The sequence below is a fragment of the Eschrichtius robustus genome, chromosome 19 (assembly GCF_028021215.1).
Source record: "Eschrichtius robustus isolate mEscRob2 chromosome 19, mEscRob2.pri, whole genome shotgun sequence".
NCBI classification, from domain to species: domain Eukaryota; kingdom Metazoa; phylum Chordata; class Mammalia; order Artiodactyla; family Eschrichtiidae; genus Eschrichtius; species Eschrichtius robustus.
In genome coordinates, this window is record NC_090842.1 from 20,540,081 (window position 1) to 20,567,170 (window position 27,090).

Here is a 27,090-nt window from a genome sequence, read left to right on the forward strand (position 1 = left end):
GAACTCCACTGAGCTTTGTTTAACTCGGGATTTCCTACACTTGTTAGACCACTGAATCCTTTTTCTTTGTTACACATACTATTAGTGTCCTTAGGAATAAGACTTGGAAAATAATGTGTGTAAAGCAATTTGCACAGGCTCTCAATAAATGCTAGTTGTTATTCACACTAGATGCCTACATTAAAGGATATTAGAAGTTTAGAATTGCTGAACATTTCATTTATAGAATCTTGGGAACAGAGACTATTAGGAACATAAGCTAATCATATTTCATACATGTCAAATGGTCCTCCCATAGGTGGTTAGGATGTTCAAAAAACAGAGTTCAATTCAGTAAAAGTAAAAAATCAGATGCCTACAAGGTGCCAGCCTGGGAGCATAAAGATAGTCCAGACCCCATTCTTTCTCTCAGGGCCTGGTTTGAAGCAGCAGAGGCTGAGATTTTGAGGAAGGGCAGCATTTAAGGGTCAGTTGGAACAAGAGCCTTGAGTGAAGGTGTTGCATCAGAAAGGCTGGAGGAGAACCCGAGAGAGAGTGGGGCCTCAAGACAGAAGAGGGAGCATCAAGATGGGTGTGGTCAAATCCCACGAGGTCTGGAAAGCACCCCTAGGCTTAGCAGCGATGCAGTCATCGGAGCCCTTGGTGAGAGCAGCGTTAGGGGGTGGTGGATTGAGAAGCCGGATGACAGAGCTTTAGAGAGGAGTCTGGGCGGTGAAGAAGTGGGGACAGGGAGTGAGGCTCCTCCCCCTTGGTGGGCGGGGAGGGAGAGAGGGGGTGCTGTAGCTGGAGGCAGTGAAGAAGCATCCTGGAGCAGGGCTGCGGGTGTGCAGGGGCAGATGGTTTGTGGGGAGGTCCCGAAGCCCAGTGGCCGGGACATATGATGGACAGATGGGCAGGAGGCAAGAAGTGATGCGCCAGCTCTGGAACCTGTGACTTGGGTGGGAGGACAGTGGGGGTCAAGAAGGAGGGACAGTCTGGGGCCCTGTATGAGTTACTCAGGGTTAGGGTAGGATGGTCATTCCAAACCTGGTTCTGGTGGGTGCATTAGGATCCATGTGGGCAGGGGTAGCAAGGGGGCGTGAGTCACCTTTGATCTGTTACTGGAATTCTGCCTGAGATTGCATTTGACTCACACCTAAACAGCTTTGATAAAAATTTCTCAATATCATCAAATAAATAGTGTTAAAAAGACTTCATTTGGATATGAGTTTCTGTTTTGCTTCCCTCCAGCTTTTCTTAAATAGACTTTATATTTTAGAACAGTTCTAGATTTATAGAAAAATTGAGGTGATAGTACAGAGAGTTCCCGTATATCCTGTGCCCAATTTCCCTGTTATTAACATCTTACATTAGTATGGTACATTTGTTGTAATTAATGCACCAAAATTGATATATTATTATTAACTAAAGTTCATATTTTGTGCAGATTTCCTTAGTTTTTACCTAATGTCCTTTTTCTGTTTGAGGATCCCACCCAAGATACCACATTACATCTAGTTGTCATGTTTCTTTAAGTTCCTCTTGGCTGGGACAGTTTCTCAGACTCTCCATGGTTTGTTTCTTTTTTAATTGAAATACAGTTTATTTACAATGTTGTGTTAGTTTCAAGTATACAGCAAAGTGATTCAGTTATATATATATGTATATATATACAAATATACATATATATGTTCTTTTTCAGATTCTTTTCCATTATAAATTATTACAAGATACTGAGTGTAGTTCTCTGTGATGTATGGTAGGTCCTTGTTGTTTACCTAGTTTATATATAGTAGTGTGTAGATGTTAATCCCAAACACCTAATTAATCCCACTCCCCTAATTAATCCCACTCCCCCACACTATCCTCTTCGATAACCATAAGTTTGTTTTCTTTGTGAGACTCTGCTTGTTTTTGATGACCGTGAGAGTTTTGAGGAGTGCTGGTTGGGTGTTTTGTAGGATGCCCCCTACTGGAATTTGTCTGATGTTTTCCTTACGATTAGACAGACTGAGGTTATAGGTTTGGGGGGGCCTCCCCTTTTTAAAATTATCCCTATATTTGGATATAACATCTTAATGCCAAAAGCTATGCTGACCCATGTTTGTGGATTCAGAAGGCCACTCAGCTCCCATTGTCCAGCAAACAGCTCTGTAAACAAAGGCTACTGGCTCTGATCTTGGTAAACAGGGACTTCCTTCCCTCCGATGATGTCTTTGGAACCAGGAGGTGATCCTTGGAGCCCTGTCCTTGCCACTCCCAGACATCGTTGCTTCTTCCCAGGGTGGGGATTGCACGGGACCCTCTGTCCCCACGCCAGGTGCCAAGTGCACACTGTTGGCAGGTGACGGCAGGCCTGACGCTGTTCCTGCCGCGCAGAGGACTTTCGGCGAGCCGTCCAAAGTCTGCCGTGTCCGGGCTGGGCGGCATGCCGGTGGCCCTGCTTGCTGCTGACTGTCCCTGACTCAGCCCGTGGATATTCCTTGGGGGCAGCCATTCTCTTTGGAGGTTGATTCACGGCACACTCATCCCCTTGGGAAGGAGTAGATAGGCTGATGGCATTTTCCTCTAGGGCACAGAGTTCACATCGGTGTTGGGAGTCGGGAACCCTATGCTTTCCTAGGGCTCTATCCTGGTTTCACTGTGTGACCCTGGGCAAGCGCCTTCCCCTCTGAGTGGCCAGACTGAAGGATCTGAATTTCCCAGCCATTCTTGGTGGCCAGAGGAAGCCTGGGCGCACTGAGCAGTGGAGAGGGCCGTGGGCAGGGCTGTGAGTGGAGATTCCCCAGCTGGCTCCACCGCCGGCTGCCATGGCATTTCTGGTGCTGAGGCCAGACTTGACCCTTCCCCATCTAGGGGTCCTTTCTGGCCTGTTTCTTTATAACCATAGGGCTCCCCCATCTCCAGCATGTGTGGGGTTCTTTGTCTGATACATGCTGCCCTGCTAGACCAGGGTGGGCAAACTGTTTCTGTAAAGGGCCAGATAGTAAAAATTTTCGACTTTGTGGGTCATATGGTCTTTGGGACAATTACTCAAATCTGCCATTGTAGCATGAAAGCAACCACAACCATTTGTTAAGTGCACGGCGTGGCTCTGTTCAAATAAAACTTTATTTACAAAACCACATGGCGGGGCAGTTCTACCAGCCCCTATTTATGTATTTATTTATTTAATTGAAGTATAGTTGATTTACAGTATTGTGTTAGTTTCTTGTGTACAGCAAAGTGATATATGTGTGTGTGTGTGTGTGTGTATGTATGTATACATCTTTTCCATTATAGGTTATTACAACCTACGGAATGTAGATCCCTGTGCTATGCAGTAGGTCCTTGTTGATTATCTGTTTTATATATAGTAGTATGTATATGTTAATCCCAAACTCCTAATTTATCCCTCCCCCGCTTTCCCCTTTGATAATCATAAGTTTGTTTTCTATGTCTGTGAGTCTGTTTCTGTTTTGTAAATAAGTTCATTTGTATGTTTTTAGATTTGACATATAAGAGATATCATATGATATTTGTCTTTCTCTGTCTGACTTACTTTACTTAGTATGATAACCTCTGGGTCCATCCATGTTGCTCTAAATGGCAAGATTTCATTCTTTTTTATGGCTGAGTAATATTCCATTATTTATAGGTACCACGCCTTCTTTATCCATTCATCTGTTGATGGACACTTAGGTTGCTTCCACGTCTTGGCTATTGTAAATAGTGCTGCTATGAACATTGGGGTGCATGTATCTTTTTGAATTAGAATTTTCATATTTTCTGGATATATGCCCAGGAGTGGGATTGCTGGCTCATATTGTAACTCTATTTTTAGTTTTTTAAGGAACCTCCATACTGTTTTCCATAGTGGCTGCACAAATTTACATTCCCAGCAACAGTGTAGGAGGGTTCCCTTTTTTCCACTTCCTCTCCAGCATTTATTATTTGTACACTTTTTGATGACAGCCATTCTGACTGCTGTGAGGTGATACCTCATTGTGGTTTTGGTTTGCATTTCTCTAATAATTAGCGATGTGGAACATCTTTTCATGTGCTTGTTGGCCATCTGTATGGCTTCTTTGGAGAAATGTCTATTTAGGTCTTCTGCCCATTTTTGATTGGGTTGTTTGTTTTTTTGATACTGAGCTGTATGAGCTGTTTATATATTTTGGAAATTAAGCCCTTGTCAGTCGCATCATTTGCAGATATTTTCTCCCAGTCTATAGGTTGTCTTTTTGTTTGGTTTACGGTTTCCTTTGCTGTGCAAAAGCTTATAAGTTTGATTAGGTCCCATTTGTTCAGTTTTGCTTTTATTTCTTTTGCCTTGGGAGACTGACCTAAGAAAACATTGCTGTGATTAATGTCAGAGAATGTTTTGCCTATGTTCCCTTCTAGGAGTTTTATGGTATCATGTCTTATATTTAAGTCTTTAAACCATTTTGAGTTTGTTTTTGTGTATGGTGTGAGGGAGTGTTCTAACTTCACTGATTTACATGTGGCCAGCCCCTGTTTTAGACCACAAGCTCCATGAGGGTGTGGACCATGTCTGTCTTTGCCCCCTGACCATGTCCCAGAGCCCAGCCTTGTGCTTGGGACCATTAATTCCTCTCACCGGTACCCTGATCTTTCTTTAGCTGACCCTGCTTAGCTTCCAAGAAACTGACGTGGTGAGATTTTAAAGCACTGGAAAGGAATTTTTCTCCCCACTGAAAACTCTTGAAATACCTAATCCATCTCCCTGTCGTTGCGTGTGAAATTCCACCACTAGAGCCATTCCTTTCAATTAGAGTGGATGGTTTTGACCTCAGCAACCTTTTGACACAGGAAGATAGTTCATTATTCACTCAGATTAGCTCCAAGCTCTAGGAAGGTGACTGAGGATGGACACATTTTTAATGGGATGAAATGAGGGTTTAGAGTCGTAGGCACCGCCCTGGAGGGCAGGCTTGGGTCAAGTGCCTTGTTATGGGTGTCCTAGAATCTGGAGCTCATAACTCCCTAGATGCTAGGACAAAACACCCTGAGAGACAGGGCTTTCTGAGGAGGTTCAAAGGCCTCGACTAGAGATGGCAAACTGTGGCCTGGATGATGAGCTTTGTCACCAGCACAATTTTGTAGAAGTCTGCTCAGGTCTTCCAGACCTCTCAGATGGGCAAAGTTAATGGCAGCCTTGGCTGGTCCTGCCCTGAGCCCTGAGCCCCCACACTAGACTGCCCTCCTTAGCTTGTGCACGGGGTGGCCCTTCTGCCAGTGATACTCCATAGACCAAAGTCTGGGAGAAAGATGAACCATGGTGCTCACCATTACTTTCACCACCACCACCATCACCACCACCACCACCTCCACAATGATCATCATCATCACCCCACCACCACCACCACCTCCACGACCATCATCATCATCACCCCACCACCGCCTGCCCCTTCCCCACCACCACCACCACCTCCACAATCATCATCGTCACCCCACCACCGCCTGCCCCTTCCCCATCACCACCACCACCTCCACGATCACCATCATCATCACCCCACCACCGCCTGCCCCTTCCACATCACCACCACCACCTCCACAATCATCATCGTCACCCCACCACTGCCTGCCCTTTCCCCATCACCACCACCACCTCCACGATCACCATCATCATCACCCCACCACCGCCTGCCCCTTCCCCATCACCACCACCACCTCCACAATCATCATCGTCACCCCACCACCGCCTGCCCCTTCTCCATCACCACCACCACCTCCACAATCATCATCATCATCACCCCACCACCGCCTGCCCCTTCCCCACCACCACCACCACCTCCACCTCCACAATCATCATCGTCACCCCACCACCGCCTGCCCCTTCCCCATCACCACCACCACCTCCACAATCATCATCGTCACCCCACCACCGCCTGCCCCTTCCCCATCACCACCACCACCTCCACAATCATCATCGTCACCCCACCACCGCCTGTCCCTTCCCCATCACCACCACCACCTCCACAATCATCATCGTCACCCCACCACCGCCTGCCCCTTCCCCATCACCACCACCACCTCCACAGTCATCATCGTCACCCCACCACCGCCTGCCCCTTCCCCATCACCACCACCACCTCCACAATCATCATCGTCACCCCACCACCGCCTGTCCCTTCCCCATCACCACCACCACCTCCACAATCATCATCGTCACCCCACCACCGCCTGCCCCTTCCCCATCACCACCACCACCTCCACAATCATGATCATCATCACCCCACCACCGCCTGCCCCTTCCCCACCACCACCACCACCTCCACAATCATCATCGTCACCCCACCACCGCCTGCCCCTTCCCCACCACCACCTCCACAATCATCATCGTCACCCCACCACCGCCTGCCCCTTCCCCACCACCACCTCCACAATCATCATCGTCACCCCACCACCGCCTGCCCCTTCCCCATCACCACCATCAACTCCACAATCATCATCGTCACCCCACCACCGCCTGTCCCTTCCCCATCACCACCACCACCTCCACAATCATCATCATCATCACCCCACCACCGCCTGCCCCTTCCCCACCACCACCACCACCTCCACAATCATCATCGTCACCCCACCACCGCCTGCCCCTTCCCCACCACCACCACCACCTCCACAATCATCATCGTCACCCCACCACCGCCTGCCCCTTCCCCATCACCACCACCACCTCCACGATCACCATCATCATCACCCCACCACTGCCTGCCCCTTCCACATCACCACCACCACCTCCACAATCATCATCGTCACCCCACCACTGCCTGCCCCTTCCCCATCACCACCACCACCTCCACGATCACCATTATCATCACCCCACCACCGCCTGCCCCTTCCCCATCACCACCACCACCTCCACAATCATCATCGTCACCCCACCACCGCCTGCCCCTTCTCCATCACCACCACCACCTCCACAATCATCATCATCATCACCCCACCACCGCCTGCCCCTTCCCCACCACCACCACCACCTCCACCTCCACAATCATCATCGTCACCCCACCACCGCCTGCCCCTTCCCCATCACCACCTCCACAATCATCATCGTCACCCCACCACCGCCTGCCCCTTCCCCATCACCACCACCACCTCCACAATCATCATCGTCACCCCACCACCGCCTGTCCCTTCCCCATCACCACCACCACCTCCACAATCATCATCGTCACCCCACCACCGCCTGCCCCTTCCCCATCACCACCACCACCTCCACAGTCATCATCGTCACCCCACCACCGCCTGCCCCTTCCCCATCACCACCACCACCTCCACAATCATCATCGTCACCCCACCACCGCCTGTCCCTTCCCCATCACCACCACCACCTCCACAATCATCATCGTCACCCCACCACCGCCTGCCCCTTCCCCACCACCACCACCACCTCCACCTCCACAATCATCATCGTCACCCCACCACCGCCTGCCCCTTCCCCATCACCACCACCACCTCCACAATCATCATCGTCACCCCACCACCGCCTGCCCCTTCCCCACCACCACCACCACCTCCACAATCATCATCGTCACCCCACCACCGCCTGCCCCTTCCCCACCACCACCACCACCTCCACAATCATCATCGGCACCCCACCACCGCCTGCCCCTTCCCCATCACCACCACCACCTCCACAATCATCATCATCATCACCCCACCACCGCCTGCCCCTTCCCCACCACCACCACCACCTCCACCTCCACAATCATCATCGTCACCCCACCACCGCCTGCCCCTTCCCCATCACCACCACCACCTCCACAGTCATCATCGTCACCCCACCACCGCCTGCCCCTTCCCCACCACCACCTCCACAATCATCATCATCACCCCACCACCGCCTGCCCCTTCCCCACCACCACCACCACCTCCACCTCCACAATCATCATCGTCACCCCACCACCGCCTGCCCCTTCCCCATCACCACCACCACCTCCACAATCATCATCGTCACCCCACCACCGCCTGCCCCTTCCCCACCACCACCACCACCTCCACAATCATCATCGTCACCCCACCACCGCCTGCCCCTTCCCCACCACCACCACCACCTCCACAATCATCATCGGCACCCCACCACCGCCTGCCCCTTCCCCATCACCACCACCACCTCCACAATCATCATCATCATCACCCCACCACCGCCTGCCCCTTCCCCACCACCACCACCACCTCCACCTCCACAATCATCATCGTCACCCCACCACCGCCTGCCCCTTCCCCATCACCACCACCACCTCCACAGTCATCATCGTCACCCCACCACCGCCTGCCCCTTCCCCACCACCACCTCCACAATCATCATCATCACCCCACCACCGCCTGCCCCTTCTCCATCACCACCACCACCTCCACAATCATCATCATCACCCCACCACCGCCTGCCCCTTCCCCACCACCACCACCACCTCCACCTCCACAATCATCATCGTCACCCCACCACCGCCTGCCCCTTCCCCATCATCACCACCACCTCCACAATCATCATCGTCACCCCACCACCGCCTGCCCCTTCCCCATCACCACCACCACCGCTGTTACCACCACCACTTTCTCCTTGGCTATCACCATTGTCACCATCACCATCACATCTGCCACCTCCACCATCTCTCCCACTGTTACCATCGCCCTCGCAACGATCATCCCCATCCCTGCAACCACCACAGCACCTATCACTGTCCTTATCATCACCACCACCATGGCGCGCCTCTCCTGCTCTGGGGTCTGAGCCTTACCTTGCCCACATAGTGGGGCAGTGAGCCGTTTTTCTCTTCATCGATGTGCATCTGGTTCCAGATCCAGTCTCTCTTCTGGCGCCGGTGAATGGGCAGCGAGCTGGGGGTGTTGGGTCGGCCAGGGTTGATGGCCGCTGCAGCTGCTGCCAGCAGGCCCAGGCAGGTGCCCCCTGCAGCCAGCAGCACCACGAGCACCTGCATCTTCCCGGGAGGGACGGCTCTGAGGGACGAGGAGAGAGACCATCAGGGCATGTGGGGTGCGAGCATCTCCCAGGGAGCACTGAACTGTTTAACCCTTCATCCTCCACTCTCTGCTCAGACTAGCAGAACCACACCCTCTTCTGCCCCCATGGAGCTCCCAGTCTGGGAGGGGAAGCCAGACACAGAAACAGTTCCTACTTAAGGGTCACATGTGCTAGTGGGCAAGCAAGCATGGGCGACAGGGGAGGCTAGAGGAGAGCTGTAGGGAAGGTTTCCTGGAGGAGAGGGCGATGCTGATGTGGATGGTAGCTCCCAAAGCCTTGTGCGGTGGACACCCAGCTTGGATTTTACAAACGGGGAAACTGAGGCACAGAGAAGTTAAGTTCACGGTGGAGTAAATGGTGGGGCTGAGAATAAAGCCCAGGTGTCTGACCTCAACAGCTGACATTTATCAATAAGTGTCATCAATAAGTATAATAAGTACCAAAAAATAAATGTCAATAACTATTGAATGCCTGACGCTCTTCCAAGCACTTTATATATGTTATCGCATTTAATCCTCCCAGTAAGCCTCAAGGTGGGTATAATTGTAGCCCTCACTTTATAGATGGGCGGAGGAAGAGAGAGGGTTAGTAACGTTTCTGAGATCACCCAGACGGGAAGCCACAGAGTCAAACTCAAACCAAGTCAGCCTGGCCCCAAAGTTCATGCTTCTTCCTACTGCCCTCTCTTGACCTAGCAGCTGCTGTGTGGTGGGATTTAAATACTCCTCTGAACAAACATGCCCCCCGGCTAGTCCGAGAGCCCCTGTGGCAGTGTTGCTTTGATGTTGTCTTTAGAAGGCTCTTAAGAAACCCAAATGTCGTGACCTAGAGGGCCAGGCCCTCACCAGACGCAGAGCTCAGAATTGGTGATTAGCTTAGGAGCTGTCACGAGAACAGGGGTGGGATGGGGTGGTGGGTAGAGAGGCTGGGCTCGCAGGACCAGCTTCGTAGTTTGTGGGGCGTAGTATAGAATGGAAACATGGGGTCCTTTTCTCAAAAGTTACTAAGAATTTCAGGACAGAGACAGAAGAACATGAAACCCAGCATGGGGTCCTTTTAAGCACAAGACCCCATGTGATTGCCCCCATGAAGGCAGCCCTTGGGACATGGGATCAACCTGGATGGGGATCTGGAGTCACCCAGAGATCAGGGCCCGGTTTCATCCTGAATTCCAGAAGGAAGAGGGCTTGTCTCACTGCCCCAGGGTGGGTAGAGGCTGTGATCTCGGCTGTCACTATGCCCTCTCAGCCCTTGACCCTATCAGTCTACCCTTGCTGGTCCCTGTGTCACTGACCTGTGGCTCCTGGGATGGTTCAGAGGAAGAAGGCTGGTGGGTGGGAGTGGGAATCAGAATCAGAGCTCCTGCCTGGAGAGAGACAAGGACCCACTGGGTGCTGGATGGGAGGCCACCTCTCTGGCTGTCCCCCACCCTGGCCGCAGGGAGAGGCTGGATTCTGCACAGCACAGGAGGTTTCTAAACTCTAGTAACATTTCCTCTGAGACACTGGCGCCAGGCTGTCCTCAATGAGGGCCGAGGGTGTGTGTGCAGACTGGCCTCTGGGTCTGCTGAGCTTAGCATCCAGCATCCCTGTGGCCCCCTGCTGCTGGCCCAGGCAGCAGTGGGCTCGCAGGGTTTGGGTGGGACAGAGCATTCCAGCAGGGCCCGGAACGCAGGTGCCATGTGCCTGGGAAGGCTTCCGGTCCCAGTTCCCTCAGTCCTCAGTGAGGTGGTCAAACTGGAGGAGACCTGGTGCCCTTTGAGGTGGGCTGTGAAAAGGGCAGCTGCTCTGGGCAGGAGGAAGGCAGTGAACAAGGGCTCAGGGAGCTGAGAGTTCTGCCAGGAAGCTGGTCCTGACTCAGGGGAGGCGGCAGCTGTGACCCCTGGCCAGCCTCGCTGGGCTCAGGCCTGGTGGGTCATTTCCTTCTTTGCCTCAAAAGGAACTGCATGTCTTGTTCCCTTCTTCCTCCCTCAAGTGAGAAGTGACTCAAAAAATGAAAAAGTAAAACAAATAGAAGTGAAACTGAGAAATGGGGAGAGAGAAGTTCTCAGGGCCCTGGGCAGGACAAGATATGAGGCCGTGCCCTGAGCGGATGCGTATTGAGCATCTACTGTGTGCTAGGCTTTGGGATGCAGCAGTGAGCAGGACAGACAGGACCTGTCCTCGGGGAGTGCACGCTGTCGTGGGAACTCCAGGAAAATAAGTACATGAGGAAAAACATCAGCTGCTGAGCAGAGGCTCTCAGGGAATTACACTGGGGGACACAGCAGAGGGTGAGGGAGCAGCTTGGCTGAGACTTCAAGGCAAGGGGAGGCCTTTCAGAGAGATGATACTCATGCCATCATCGGAGTGTCAGCCCTAGGAATGCCAGGGGAAGGGAGGGAATTCCAGGCAGAAGGATCAGCAAGTGCAAAGTCCCTGAGGTAGAAAAATGGTTCGTTTGTTTGAAGAACCAAAAGAAGGCCCTTGGGTCAGATGAACAATGGGGGCTCCAGAAGAGGTGACCAGGTTGGGGTGGTAGGCTGAATGATGGCCCACCAAAGATGTCCACGTCTTCATCCCTGGAAGCTGTGAATATTACCTTCCATGGCAAAGGACTTTTAGCAGATAGGATTAAGTTAAGGATCTTGAAATAGGGAGATTATCCTGGACTATGTGGATAGACCCAATACAATCACAGGGTCCTTAAAAATGAAGGCAGGAGGGTCAGAATCAGGAAAAAAGGAGATGTGATGATGGAAACAGAGGTTGGAGTGCTGCGGGGCCCCAGGCCAAGGAATGGGGGCGGCCTCTGGAAGTCAAAAAAGGCAAGGAAATAGATTCTCCCCTAGAGGCTCCAGAAGGAAACAGTCCTGATTCTTGCCCACCGAAACCTATTTCGGACTTCAGACCTCCAGAACTATAATAAATACATAAATTTGTGTTGTTTCAAGCCAACCACGTTTGGGGTGGTTTGTTACAGCAGTTGGAGGAAACTAATGCAGTTAGGTTGTACAGGGCAGCCTAGAGAGCTTTTTCCTAAGCACGAGGGAAGGTGACGTGATCTGATTTGAAGAGATCCCTGGCTGAGGTGAGGAGACGGGCTGGGAGAGGGGAGACCAGCAGGGGAGGTCACTGTCGTCCAGGCGAGAGTTGATGGTGGCCCAGACCAGGTGTAGAGGTGCGTGGCCATGGGATGTGTTTTTGAGGTGGAGTTAACAGGACTTGCTGTGAATGGAATGTAGGGGGTGAGGGGTGGAGAGGAATCTAGGATGGCTCTCGAGTCTTTGGCCTGAGCAGTTGGCGGGGGCAGGGCTTTGCTGAGATTCGGAAGACGGGTAGTGGTACCAAAAGGTCTGTGTGGGCTGTGTCAGGTTGGAGTTGCTATGAAACATCTCTATGGCCATGGCCAGCAGCTGCCGGAGACCTGGCCTGGAGTGCGGGAGAAGGTGGGGCTGGAGCAGCTTACAGACGGTCCCTTCACGTGGCTGGTGCTCAAACTGTGAGGCTGGAACATGAAGGAGGGCAAGTAGCGAGGGAGGAGAAGTGGCCCAGGACAGCCCCATAGGTCTTTCCTCTTTCTCTGTCTCGTGAACTTGTCATCCAGGCTTGAGCCCAAACGTCCCCCTCTGGGGAGCCGTCCCTAGTCCTCATCTTGCATCTCATGCATCCCTGGGCATCTTCCACTGCAGCACTGCCTGGGGCTGGTCCCAGGGTTGACACCCAGGTCCCATTGCTGGGCTCAAATCACAGCTTCCTTCCCTTCCCGGAGAACGGCTTTCTACCTGCCCTGTCTACATCTTCCCTTCTCCCCAAGGCCCAGCCACACGTGACACATGGCTATCTCCTCTTTGGGTTCACACAGAGCAGGGTGACGGTTGTGATCGCAGGCTCTGTGGTTTAGAGAATGTCAGTTGTGCTGCTTTGCTGCTCTGTGACTGTGCACGAGACTCTACCTCTCTGAGCCTCAGTCTCATCATCTGTACAATGGGAACACTAGTGTCTACCTCTCAGGGTTGTTTTCAGGCCTGAATTAAAAAAAACATTTGTAACATGGCCAAAAAAGTAACTAAGAATAAAACCAAGCATGTATGAATCCTCGCTGACACTCTGTTTTGCTCTACTGAGTAGTTAGCTTACCATTCTTGTTCCTGAACGCCCAACCATTTGGTTGGGGGATTTGCAGGTCCCCACCCTGCTGAATCCACTCCCTCACCCCTCCCCTGACCTCTACTCTGTGTCAAGGGGACTGACCCTTGGCCTACAGGCGCGAGGTTCTGGTGTTTGGCCAGTGGGGGCTCCAGCAGGCATCTGAGGATGGGAGGAGAAAAGTTGGGGTACTTCTTCCCTGCTGCTCTCTGCTCTGGTTCATTTTTCCTGCTGTGACTGCACCTCTCCATCCCGGTAGCTTCTATGGGTCCCATCCGTCCCTCACTGGGTTCGGGAAACACCCTTCCCTCCTCTTTGTCCCTTTGGTCCTGTGGTGGTCTTCTGCTGGTCTCTGCAGGACTCAACATCCCGTTTGTTCCCCTGACTGAGCTCACAGCTCTGTAAGTGTTTCCTTCATAAAGTCTCTTCTTTGGAACACCTCCACAGTGGCACACTGAAACCTCATCTCACTTAAACCTTGCAAACTGCCAGGTAGTTGTCAGTAATCCCATTTTGCAGGTGAGGCTCAGAGAGGTGGAGTGAGCCCTCCTGGGTCACACAGCGGCAAGTGGTTGAGCCAGGATTTGAACTTAGGCTGCCTTTCACCCTGAATAGTGCCTTTCCATCATGCCACTCTCTCTCTATTTCTGTGGTGACATTAACATGTAATAATAATAATAATGGTAGTAATAATAGTAATAATAAGCAGCTGTTCTCCATGTTTGGCTTTCATAGATGAAATCTCATTTAGTTTTCACAGTATCCTCAGGATGTAGGAATTATCATCCCCATTTCACAGAAGAAGAAACTGAGGCTCAGACACAAACACCTCGTAAGTGGTAGATCTGGAACCCTCACCCAGATCTATCTTTCTCTAAATCCTGGGCTCCTTCTACACCCGATCTCAGAGGGTCCTGAGGGACTTTTCCATCTGAAAAGCCATGTTTATTTGTGTCTTTTGCCTTTTGTGTTAGAAATTTGTCCACGTAAATGGGGGCTGAGAGGAAGGGTTTTGTCGAAAAATCGTTCCTCCTCCTCCTGCTGTTGGAGAGGAAGTCAGCCGGTAGGATTTGCTGGACCCACAGCTGGAAACAGAATTTCCCTTGGCCACACCTCTGGAGGTGTGGTCAGAGCACAGCTGGGGTCAGGTTTATTTTAGCCCTTTACTTTCCTATAAGTAGGAGTCACTTCTCTTGGTTGCTCTCACCAAGTTTTTGGAGGGATCAGGCTGCTGCTGGGTGGGTTTGCGGTACCACAGATGTGTAGTGGGCCTGAGGATCTTGGAACTGATTTCTGTGCTCAGAAATGCCCAGCTGAGTAGCCCCGGGGCCTTGCCTGACAACAGATGTGGGGGAGAGGGGATTCTCTCGGCAGCTCAGATGTGCCTGCTGGGCACCCAGAGGCCAGGTGCTGGCCCGTGTCCCTGTTACCCAGGATCCGTGACGATGCTCGGTCCCTGGAGCTGTGTTAGAGGCTTTTGGGGGCAGCTCCAAATGGACTGATGGATGAGGGTGGGCCCTCTGCGCCCTCGGTCAGTCTGGGAAGGTCCAAGGGGCCCAAAATGAGAGGACAGAGTGTGTGGCCCAGGCCCCTGGTAATGGGCGTGGAGCCCAGGAGAAGGGGCAGAGGAACCTCGGAGCATCTGGGGAATGGCTGGGCTCAGTCATGCCCGGATCAGAGGGCAAGGCCTTGGAGAACTCCTGGGTTTGGGTCTGTGTCCACAGTGGGTGGGACCACTGAGCTCAGAACCTAGATGCCTGGGTTGGGCCTGAGGACTGAGGGGTGGCTCTGAAGGCTGAGCCAAGTTGGCGGGGGCTGGAGAGGTTATGTGCCTCTGCTCCTCTCCAGTTCCCTGTCTGGGTCTCAAGGGTGCAGTCCAGTGGTTGGGACTCCGCGCTTCCACTGCAGGAGGCGCCGGTTCAATCCCTGGTTGGGGGAACTAGGATCCCGCATGCTGCGCAGTGCAGCCAAAATAAATAAATAAATTTAAAAATTAGAGAAAAAAGGGGGGGGGTGTTGCTTGGTGAGCCTCGAAGAGGAGCCCCAGCCTGTGGGATGGTAACACCCACCAGGCCTGGTCACAGCTTCTGGCCTTTGCACTTGCCGTTCTCTCACCTCTGCCTGGACTTAGGTCACATGTCACCACTTCTCTGAAGCCCTCTCTAGAGCCTGGAGGTTATACAGTCATTCAACAAACATTTATTGAGCACCTACTATGTGCCAGGTACTGAACTACAAGTGGGGAGCCTACACAGGCTGCACCCTTGTGTAGAGACATTAACCACTTGATAAAAGCAGTTTCAAATTGTGGTGTTTTGATGGAGGCGTAGAGGAAGATGTGAGAGGGCAGAGAGGGGAGGGCCCTGATTCCTTGGAGGGTCTCAGCCCAGCAGTGAATCCTGCCTCTCTCTGATCTGCTGTGAGACAGTCTGTTTCTCTTTGTGGCCCCCTCTGTCACTGGCGTTTGGCCTCAAAAGGGGCTGTGAGGTCCGCTCAGCTCTGTGCTCTTTAAAAGAAGGAGCCAGGGGGACCCAGAGGGAGATGGAAGGGGGGCAGGTTGGGGCTTCTCCTTTTGTAGTTAAATGGACCCTGGGAAGCCTGGACCAGCTGGGAACTGCTCAGCGGGCAGCCTGGCAAACGCCCCCGGCCGGGACGGTTCTGCCCCGACCCTGTTCAAGCCTTAGGTTTCAGGGACTAAGTCTGGGCTTTGGGCGTTTATTGAGCAGACTGGAGGGCCCTTGGGGGTGGGGTAGAGGAAGACTCCAGGTCAGGGATACACACATGACATCCTCAGGCCACACGGACACACAAACGTGCTGCCTACACGAGCACACACCCCTGTCCCCCGAAGAGTCTCCTCTCTGCGGGGCTGGCCCCTCTCCCGCCCAGCACACCCGCCAGCAGCTAGGACAAGACCTGGCAGCAGAGCCCAGCCCCAGGCAAAGCCGCGGAGGGTGGACTGCATGCTCAGTCCCAGCCCAGCCTCCTGCAGGCTCTGGGCTCCAGCCCAGAGGCCCTGGGTCAGGGATGAGGGGCCAGGAGGTGGGAGGAGAGGCCCAGAACCTGCAGGGGTGGGGGTGAGGGCGCTAGAGCCCCTGCCCCCTGTGTGGCCCTGGGCGGCTCTCCCACCGCCCTCCCACTCCACACCTCGAGCCTCAGTCTAGGGTCGAGGTTGGAGCCAGTGACCCCCAGCCTCGTTCAGGGATCACCAGCCCTGGGAGGATGAAGGGTGAGTCCCTGGGAGCCTTGGGGCCGGGCAGCTATGAGCTGGCCCCTTGGGGCTTTATCCTGGTTTGGGCCTCAGTTCAGCCCCGTGACCTGCTCTTGCGGGTCCCAGACCCAATCCCCTCCCCTCGGGTTCTGCCAACAGCCTCCCTCCCTCAGCTCCCCTTAGAACTGCCCACGCTACTCCCCTGCTGACCGCTCCTCCCTGGCTCCCACACCCTGCAGGATGAAGCCTAGCTCCTGAGCCAGCGTTCAAGGCCCAGCACGGAGTGTCCCTGCCCACCCCGCTGGCTCTCCTCTCCCTCACCTCCCTGCCCCACCCAGCCTCGAGGAGAACTGGACATTTCTGGAATACACAGGCTGTTCCCTCTGCCCGAATGCCCTTCCTTGCTGTGGCCCCTGGGTGAATGCTCTGCTTCTCTTCAAGCCCCAGTCCGTACCCCCAACAAGGCCTTCTGATTGGCTCCTGCTCCAGCGCAGCCTCTGCCTGCTGGCGCAAGTGTCTCTGACCAGGCATCCACTTCATCCCGGCATCCAGCGGCGTGAACTCAAGGCCCAGAGGACCTTGAGGTGTCAGTGTCCCTACCGCTGTCTGTCAGCCTGCCTCGGTCTCCAGCTCTAATCTTGCACTCCTTCCCTCCTTCCCTCCTTCCTCACAGGATTTAAAACAAATCTGCACAAATCTGCTGACAACATCTTGGGTGGTCAGAGCACATATAGTGGTTGATATAACTCAGAGAAGCTCCTCCTGTCACCAAATAGCATCTCTAATGGCCCATCACTTTGTCAGACACACCACCATTAGGATTTTGATCCTTTGAGGACGGTCAGATTATCCTTCTTATGGGTCCCTGATGAACATACACCCGTGTGCAGGGGGCTTCCGAAGGTAGGGCTGGCAAAACAGAGATCATGGGTTGCCATTCACATACTCATGGCAGACATCCCTAATCAATTACAGTGTTCATTCCCACTGAACTTGAACTCAGCCCCTGAATCCTCAATACAGTCTTTGAGCTAGATATAACCAATTCACCAGACCTAGTGTGCGATTCGAAACAAATTTGTCCTGGGGTCTCTGGGTCATTCCCTTATCTCCTAATGGGGCAGCTCAAAGCTTGAAGGAGAGAAAAACCACCCTTGGGAGAGCCTTTTCCAACCTCCTCTGGGCTTTCTGACTTTGCCTGGGGCTCTGAGGCAGTCATTGGCAGCAACAAGTCTCACACACTTGCCTGTTTGCTCATGAGCTGTGTGGCCTTAGACCCATTCCTTGCCCTCTCTGAGCTCTAGCTTCCTCCTCTCTAATGGAGGATTGAATGAGATCATGGGTACAAAGCCCAGCACACAGTAGGTGCTTAGTAAATGTGTGGGTGTCTCAACCCTCACCTACCCACTCAGCGTGGCCTGGCAGCTGTGGGCTTGACTGGCCGACTCACACCTGACCTCATTTCCTGGTTCTGCCCTGGGCCCACGTCCTGCTCCTGTCTGTTCTTCTCTAGAAGGAAATCTCATTCACTGCCTTCCTGGCCCAGCCTCATGGGCCCTACTTCCCCCTCCTCCCAGTGTCTGCACCTGCCAGAATCTGATCGTTATGCTGTGGCAGACAATCTGGAGGTCCCTGAGTGAGTTTAGAGACCATGTGGTCCATCCCTTGCCCTAGAGAAATTAGAAGACTGAAGCTCAGAGAGCAGACCCAAGACCTCCCAGCATCCTCTAGGGCTCCTGCTCCTCCAGGGAGTCTTCCGTGATTTCTCCACCCAACATCAGCTTGGATCTGGGTTACGATGGGCTTGTCAGTATCTCTCCAGCCAGAAGCCAAGCTGCTGAGGGCAGCAGTTGTCTCCTAGAACATTCCTCCCCCAGGATCACTGGGCTCCTGGCTCATCCTGGTGCCTGCTTCTATGGCTTGAACTGTCAGGTTCAATCCTCCCCAGCTTCTCCCCTCTCCAGGCTTCCCTATGGAGTGTGACAGGGCAGTGGGGTCGAAGGGGCTGGCCTCATTCATATCCTGCTTTCACCTCATAGTAACTGTGTGACCTTGGACTGGCTGCTCAGCTTCCCTCAGACTCTGTGGTCCTGTCTGTCAAATGGGAATTCTTTTAGTAGCTTCAAGGATGCCGAGGGGGGTGCAGAGAGGTAATGGAAGTAGTAAGGGATGGATCCCATGGGCAAGGGGCTCAAGATTTTTTTCTCTGAGCTAGTGGCCAGTGTGTCCACTGTGTATCCCCGAGGCAGCAGCAGAGCTGTGAGTCATCCAGCTATGGGAGAAAATAAGCATGGCCCCTCCAGCTTCCTGCCCCCATGTCCGGCCCTTGTTCAGCAGCACAATCGCTGCTCAGGTCTAGACTGCAGGGTGGGCAGCTTAACCCCTGCAAGGCCGGTGGGCCCCTCACCTACCCCCTCACCACGGGAAGCCAGAATTAGCAGGGCTGCCTGGGGGCGCAGAAGCTCCTGGGCCCCTTGATCACCTGCTGCCCTCCAGGCTGGCGCCCACACATGGCTGGACTCAGGCCAGATGGGAGGGTCCCGCTGTTCCCCATCACCTGAAGATGAACCAGAATTCTCGGTCCTGGTACTTACTCATGGCCTTCAGCATCAGTGGCCCTCCTGCCACTCCCTGCTCTGAAAACCTGGCTGCACTGGCCTCTCCAGGTCCAACGAACTGCCCAGGCTCCCTGCCTCCCCTGGAATGCTCTTCGTCTCCTGTCAGGATCCTGTCTGCCCGCCACCCATGGCAGAAATGTCCATGGGGTGGGGGTGAGGAACAAGCATAGTGCTTGGCGCAGAGTAGCTGCCCAGAGTGCTCGCTGGAGGGTGAGCTGACGCATCTCTCACCTGCTGGGGACTGACCGACCTCAGGGGTCAAAACCTTTGTGACACTCAAGCCACGGTCAGCTCTGGGTGGCAGGTAAATTCAGCTGTGATTTCTTAAAGCTCCCCTCCTACGATCCGTTCCCGGTACCAAGTGTGTATATCGCTTCCTTTAATTGACTCATGAAAAGACCCTTTCTTCCAGTTTACAGATGAGGAGGCTGGCACATGAGAAGCTGCGTGGTTCTGGAAAGAGCCTTGGCTTTGGGGTACGAGTTCTTGCTCCAAATCTCAGTTGCCTCAACTGAGAAATGGAGAAAGGCTGTATCTAATTCATCGGCTTGCTGGTAATATAAAATAATGAGCTCCAGTGCTCCAGAGCCTTCTGTAGGCATTTTCTCCAGCTCTTATGATGAACTGCAAAAAGAATCGCCATCTCCATTGTTCAGACAAGCAAACTGAGTTTTGGAGACACTGAGTAATTTTCCCAAAGTCATACGGGAAGCAAGTGGTAGAGCTGGGATTTGTATCCAGGACGGCTCTCACCCTAGACCGCCTGCCTTCAAGTCTTTGGGGGGAACTTCTCTAAAATATGAGGGCTGCTGGGTCCCTTGGGCCCCAATCTACGGGTACCTCGGTTTTGGGGGAGAAAAACTACAGCTTCCGCAGCTGGTAACCGGCCCCTACGGTGTCTGGGGAAGGAGGGGAGGGGATTCCACAGGTAGGGCCTCAGGTGCCCAGAGTCAAGCCTCAGCTTGCCTGTACTGAAAATGGGGGCAGTGGCTGACAGGGAGGGGCGAGGCTCCAAGCTCCCCTTCCAGGGCTCCTCTCTCAATCCCAGCACAGAGCTTTCGAGGGGAGGGGATGATGTCATCCGTGGTAAATCCTCTCTGGTGGGGGAAGGGGCACCACTTGGGCGCCAGTCCTCTGCCCCTGGCATGCTGGGCGACTCAGGCGGAGTCCTGCCCTCTGAGCATCTGAGCCCAGCACCCACGGAAGCCAGTGGGCCCTTGAGTCTGGGAGTCCACCTGTGGGAGAGCCGAGCTTACCCCTTCCCCGAGAACATCCCTCCGTGTCCACGGCACCACCCCTGGGCTCACCTTCCCAGCCCTGTTGTGAGCCAGGAGACCCAGTCTACCCCAAGGAGTGGCGCTTCCCTGGGAGCCGATGATGACCATTCTACATATGGGGAAGTCAAGGACCCTCACTCACCTTGCCTGTGGGCTGAGAGGTGTGTCCGTTCCGTCTGGCTGTCCAGCCGGGGCTGAGCGTGCCGTGGAACTGCAGAGCTTGGCCAACAGCCTCTGGAGGGGAGCCCCACCCGGCGGTGAGGGAGGCCTGGCCGCCGCCCCTTCAGGTTTTCCAGCTGGCCCTGGCCCATGTGCCCCCCCCCCCCCACAAGGATGGTTTCCTGTTATTGTTCGTTTGTGAGGGCCGGGCTGGCTGCAGAGAGGCAGGCCCCGTGGTGGGCGGCCTCCTCGGCCCAGCTGGGCTGTCCCCATGGAGGCCTAGCCCTGGACTTGGCCGGGATGCTTAACTCGGGCCCCAACCCCAGGCCTCAGCTCTGGGTCTTTGAGCGCAACACCTGCCAAGGGGCTTCGTTCACCTTCCTTGTAACCCCGAGGGCAGGTGCCGTCACCCCCACTTTATAGCTCAGGACACTGAAACTCAGCAAGTTTAAGGTGCTTGTCTACTCAGCTGGGGCGTAGCACAGCCAGAAATCCAGCCTGGGTCACCATGCTGGGGGAAGGGCAGACTTTGCAGTGGCTGGGGAGGCCTCAGGGGCCTCTGCGGTGGGGTGGGTAGGAGATGGGAACAGGCCGCAGCTCCTGGGTCTGTGAACTGGATTGACTTCTGGTGGGTGTGGGCCTGGGTTCCAGCTGTAAGGTGCCAGCCTGGGTGTTGGGGGTTAGGGGGAGCGCCGTCTGGGTGTAGGAATATCAGGCGGAGTCAGGTGCCTGATGGGCCAGTCATGCACCTCCACCCCAGCCTCAGTTTCCTCTTCTGTAAAATGGGGATAATATAACCTCAGCCTCACATGGCTGTTGAGATAAACAAGAGTCCAAGAGGGGCGTGGAAGATGGGGAAGCTGAAGGCAGGACCAGGGACCGTAAGAACCAAGAAGCTGCGGGCAGAAGGTGCTCAGATTCTGTTCATCATGAGAGTTACAAGAGGAGGTTTTACAAACCGCAGATACTGGGGCCCCACCCCAGTCCAACTGCTTTGGAATCTCCCAGGGCAGGTAGTGGGAATCTTTGACTAGTTGCCCCTGTTTTTCCATGGATGGATGAATGGCTGGGAAGTCCCGAACTGGTTCTCTTATACAGCTGGGCAAACAGAGACCTGAGAGGGAGAGAGCCTTGCCCAGGGGCACTAAGTCAGTGGACACTGGTGTGGAGATGGGGAATGGAGCGGGAGGGTATTTTTGGGGAGGGGAAGATACAGATTTCCCTGTTCCAGGCATGTTGAGTTTGAGGTGGCTTTTAGACACCCAAGTGGCCATGTCAGATTGGCAGTTGGAGATAGAGGTAGATAGTTGGATATAGGTGGATACAGTTGGGGACGGGGGGTGGATTTAGCGGATACAGTTGGAGACAGTGAGAGACAAGGGTGGATACAGTTGGAGACACTCAGCCTGGAGGTGAGTTTTGGAAGCCCTGAGCTTATGGCTGGCACCTGAGGCCATGGCAGTGGACGAGCTTACAGGGAGGGAGGCCCCGGGCCTCTGAGATTTGTAGATTCCTTAGGAGAGAGCCCGGGGGGAAGGAGGGAAGGGGTGTTGGCTGGGTCAGCCTGGGAAAGGTGAGCACTGAGACTTGACCACTGGATTTGGAAGTCAGAGGTCATTGATGGCTGTGACCAGAGCAGGTTAAAGGGGAAGGAGTAGACATGAGGAACTGAGGGGGGCGGCGGCTGGTGCAGGGGGATCAGGAAGTGGAGGCGTGTGATCCCGGCTCCTTCCCCCAGACTTGCAGTGAATGGAGCAGAGAGATGGGAGGCTTTTAGGTTTTGTTTTAAAGCAGTGCTGGCATGTTCGTGTGCTGAGGGGACTCTAGCAGCAGGGCAGGCAGATGATGCTGGAGGGAGGATGGTCCTGAGGCGGACCTCTGCGCGGGAAGCCGCACATCACTGGCTGTTTGTGGAATGAACAAACAAAGGCTCAGCACTTTTTTCTCCAACAGGATTAACTCTGCCTTCTCCTGCCAGTGGGGTGGGGTGGCCACAGAGAAGCCAGGACCGGCCAGGGCTCCGTCCCTCGTGCCTCAGCCTGACTTCTCCTCACACCCGCCTGTGCTGACTGCCTGCCCTTGTGGTCTGTGTGCCCATGAGGTTGGGCCAGGCCCGGGCATCACTTCCTGCTGGGTCTCAGACTCAGCCCTGGTGGCAGACAGGGATGGGGTTTGTCCTGGCACCATCTGCCAATTCCCTTTGTGATCTCAGTCTGGGAGGAAGTTGACTCTGCCCTGAAACCTGCTGTTCCTGTCATTTGTAAACAAGGGGCTGGCCATCCAGGCATGTGCCCCGGGGGTGGGGATGGGGCCCCCACAGAGAGGTAGTCCAGGCCACGGAGGGAAGCTCGTGCCCTGAGGGTCCCCTCAGGGTCTCCTGCCCGATTTCTGCCACTGCCCAGCCCCGATTCCAACTCCTCTGGAGGCAAAGGAGTTGACGGGAGGACACAAGGCCAGGAAGGTACCATCAGGAGCAAAGGAGGCAGCCAGAGGGCCGGCAGGAAACGGGATGGTCTGCGAGACCTGATTAGTAGCTGGAGGGGGAAGTGACAATGGAGGTGGTGTGGGTGGGCTGGGCTGGGGAGTGTGATAACAAGGCCTGGGGACATCCACCCGGCCTCTGCCAGGACATAAGTTGACCAGGGAGGGGGCCCTATGACATCTTGCTTGGAGAGGTTCAGGCTTGGGGGTTGACAGACCCAGTGCAGATTCTATGCCAGCTTATCACTGGCTGTGTGACCTGGAGCAACTGGCTTGCCTCTCTGAGTCTCTTTCCTCACCTGTGAAATGAGTTACCAGTTCAGACTTTGCAGGGCTGTCGGAGCAGCAGATGAGACAATGAAAATAAATGATTGTAACAGCAAACATGCGTTGAACAGGTATTTCTCAAAGTGTGATCCTCTGGCCGCCTGTCTCAGAATCACCTGGGGAGCGTGTGTTGAAAATGCAGATTCCTAGGCCCCAGCAGGGTGGCAGAGGCAGAATGTCTGGCAGTGGAACCCTGAGACATACACGTATGTAGCTCCTAGGCCACATGTTTGCACACTCACATTGGAGGACGCTGGCCTGGGAGCTCTCCCTCCATGGGACACCCCTTTCAATCCTCAGGACAACCCTGGGGGAGGGTTCTATTGTTATTTCCATTATACAGATGGGGAAACATAGCCTGGGAACTAAGTGCTCCCAAGATCACAGAGCTTGTCAGTGGTGGACTGGAAATTCCCAGCCAGGCCTCTGTGTCCAGAGGCCATCTCCTCACCCACCAAGCTTTCCTCCCTGGCTGAGTCTGGCGCACAGAAGGGGCTTATCAACAAGCGATCCCGTTCCTTCTTCCCCACAGTGTGGGAGGCCCAAGGATGGCACAGGGAAGCCGGGCCACAGGGTCTTTGCCCACACTCTTCCACTCACTGGGCTGCTTCCTCTGCCCCCCTCACCTGCTTGCAGAGCCCCCATCCCCTGCTCCCCCCCGGAGCTTGTCTCCTCTGCCCTCTCCTCTGCCACTCGGTTCCCTCCTCTGGGCCCCTGAAGCCTTTTACACAGACCCCCTTCACGGCCCACCACCTCGCTCATCTGCTTCTCTCTCTTCCCTGCCCCTGGATTGTGTCTCCTTTGCGTGTCTGTTCCTGGTGGGCGCACAGGACGGGGTGAGCGCTCCGTAAACGTGGACTTGAAACCGTGGGCTCATAGAAGGGCAGCCAGCCCACTGTGGATCAGATCTGCAACTTCTGCAGGGAGTGTGTGGGTGTGCAGGGCTCTCCACCCCTGCACGGAGTGGCCCCGCACCTGCAGGCAAAGCCCTGGCAGAGAGCGTGAGCACAGCTCACAGTGTCACAGAACACGTAGGGAGGGATAAAGTTAGGATGCTCCTGTGAAAGCGCCTGCGATATACTCCGTGGGTCTGTCCGTAGCTTGATTTGGTGGCTGAAATATTTTTCATTTCCTTCCTCTTTTCTCCAGATAATTGCTCGAAACCTGCAGCTGATGATTGTGGGTACCTGAGGCTCAGACTTTCCCTGGGCTGGGGGGACAGAGGGGACAGTTGAGTGCCCTGGGCTCCCAGGCTGCCCACTGGGGGCGGGGGTGGGGTGGGGTGGGGTGGGCAGGAGAGGGCTGTGTTACCCGCGAGCCTGAGCGCAGGGCGCTGTGTGAGCAGCCTGCTGAGTTTTAGACCAAAGGAAAGCACTTTGGCCTTCGGTGCAGCAGGGATTTGGGGGAGGCCCCCTGGCTGTGGAGAGGGCAGTGAACACAGCCTTCAGAGGAAGCAGAAGGGGGGGTCGGTATAGGGTAGCCCGCAGGGGCTCAGGAGGGAGGAGGAGCGGGGGAGGAGTCTCACCCTCAGCTGCGGCTCCGCGAGGAACGGGGAGCGCCGCTCCACGCGGGGGCTGGGCTGGGCTCGCCTCTGGCCGCTCAGAGCTGAGCTCAGGGTGGGCCCAGAGCCGGGGTCATTGAACGAATGAATGCGCGAGTGAGAGCATGGATGAGTGGGTGCATGAGTCGCCGGCACGTTGAGACAGACCCGGGCGTGGGGCGAGTGTAGCTGTGGTCTGTGGTATATTCCAGCACATAGTGGGTCCTTTTCTCAAAGGCTTCAACGAGGCACTGAATCAGTCAGTCAGCCTCTCAGCCCTGCTGGGGGCCCAGCTCTGTCCCGGCTGGGGGTGGGGACCCAGGGAGGTGAAAGAGACTGTCCCTTGATAAACGCTGAGACTGGGGTGGACAATTACAGTCACCAACCTATTATGTGTCTTTCCTGGCCCAGGCTCTGAGCCTTATTTTTAATACGCAGGGCGACCTTGAGAGGGCATATGTCTCTTCCCCTTTTACAGCACTGAGTAGCTAGCCCAGGGTGGCACTGCCCACCTCAAGCCAGGGCTCCCGCGAACGTGCTGAGCCCTGCTGAACACCCCAGGCCCACCTTAGGCTGAGCTGCTGCGGCCGCCTGCCTCCGGGCCTCTGCCTATGCTGTCCTTGGGAAACAGGAGGGAAGGGGCCAGGGCACAACCTTTGAAAGAATGACATAGCCCAAGGGCACGACATAGACTGTTTAGAACCAAACAGGTCCAAGATGGCGGACAAGTTGACTTCCACTGACCTTGAGCCTCAGTATATGCTCATTGTAACACACCCACAGGCGCCATGGCAGTTCCAAGGCTGACCATAAAGGTCAAAAAGTGGGCGGTGACCTAATTCCTGGAAATCCCCAACCCTTCCCCAAAATAGCTGCAATACTCCTCCCACTCATTAACCTATGAAAGTACCCACCCCTATAAAAACTGAGATGGCCCACACTCTGTCTGTGGAGTGTGTTTCTCTCTAAATAAATCCACTTCTTACCTATTACTTTGTCTCTCACTGAGTTCTTTCTGCAATGAGACATCAAGGACCTGAGCTTCATTAAGTCCTGAGACCAGGTGGTGTGTGATCTCAGTTCAAAGAGCATGGGTTCAAGTCCTAGTCTGGGTTTTGGCTGGGTTCGAGTCCCGGCCCTTGGGGTTCAAGTCCCAACCTGAGTTGCACGGTTTCCCTTGCACCCAGGATGCTCTTCCTTCTTACCTCTGTTAGCCCAACCCAGCACCACCCCTCCATCCAGCCCTGCTAAACTCCCGTTCTGGAAAGTGTCTTGCCCCTTGGAAAGATCCCATCTCACCTGTACCCCACTCATTCAGTTCCAAAGCCTACTGGGCTCCTCCCCTCTTATGTAAAGATTCCTCACTACAGCCCTGAGAAGTGTAGGTACTATTCATATTCGTATTTCCCTGATGAGGGAGCTGAGGCTCAGAGAAGCTGAGTAACTTGCCCAAGGTCACACAGCTCCTGAGTAGCGGAGCCAGGATTCCAATCCTCGTCTTCCAGTTCCCAGTTGAGTGCTCACTCTACATCATCATCCTACTCCAGTCAACATGTCATTGTTTGACAGTGTTTTGTGCTTGTTTATTATTTTAAAAATACATTTCATGATGTGCAGGCTTTGTCTAGCTTTGAGGTGGGCATGGGGGACGCAGAGGTGACCCAGGCTGGGTCCCCGCTTTCGATGTGTCAGACCAGTGTGAGCGGCGCTGGTGGAGCCAGGTTGGTGACAGAGGTGTGTGCCTCGTGCCGGGGGTGCTTGGAGGAGGTAGCCTGGGGAGCTGCCAGAATGGGCAGGGCAAGAGGAAGGACTGGCCAGGCAGAGAGAACAGCAAGGTCAAAGGCACAGAGGCCTGTTTGGGAAGGAGACGCCATTCCCTGGGTGGAAGCATTGAGCTGCTGGGAGGGGGAAATCAGGGACTGGCTGGGGTGAAGCCAGGCGGCCGGGGCCTTTCAAGCCATGCTGGGGAGCTCAGGCAGGGGGATCCCGGGGGGCCTCTCACCGGGTGGGCCCCGAGGAGCCCTGAATTTTAGGTGATTCGCCCCGTCCAGTCTGGTGGTCTGTGGCCAGGCTGGGGAGCCACAAGCTGTGGCTGTTGAGTGTACAGTTGCTGGAGCTAGACTAAGTGAGGCCTTTCCTTGGCCAGGAAGGGACCGATTGAACAGGGATTGAATTCCCGACAGTGAGAACAATACCTTATCTGCACAGCACTTTCCCAGATGTTTCTCACTTTTCTCCCACCACATCCGGGCAGGCTGTTAGGAAGCGGTGTTTGAGCTCGGGGCTGAGGGGTACCCAGGAGCAGCCTGATGTGAGGGTTGAGGTCTCGGGCATGCCTGCTGCTTACCGTCCCGCTGATCCTGGACACACCTTTGGTGCCTC

At 54.5% G+C, this 27,090-nt stretch overlaps 1 protein-coding gene across 1 annotated transcript in view; it reads right to left on the minus strand.

Annotated features, from left to right (window-relative positions):
* CDH5 (cadherin 5) overlaps window positions 1-20,457 on the minus strand; it is a 38,371-nt gene extending 17,914 nt beyond the window's left edge. The window contains exons 1-2 of the mRNA XM_068527718.1: window positions 20,344-20,457; window positions 8,724-8,943 (exon numbers count right to left, since the gene is read on the minus strand). Coding sequence (XP_068383819.1) covers window positions 8,724-8,924 — 201 coding nt within the window. The 5' untranslated portion in view covers window positions 8,925-8,943; window positions 20,344-20,457. The remainder of the gene's footprint in view (window positions 1-8,723; window positions 8,944-20,343) is intronic.
* Between the last annotated feature and the right edge of the window lie 6,633 nt (window positions 20,458-27,090).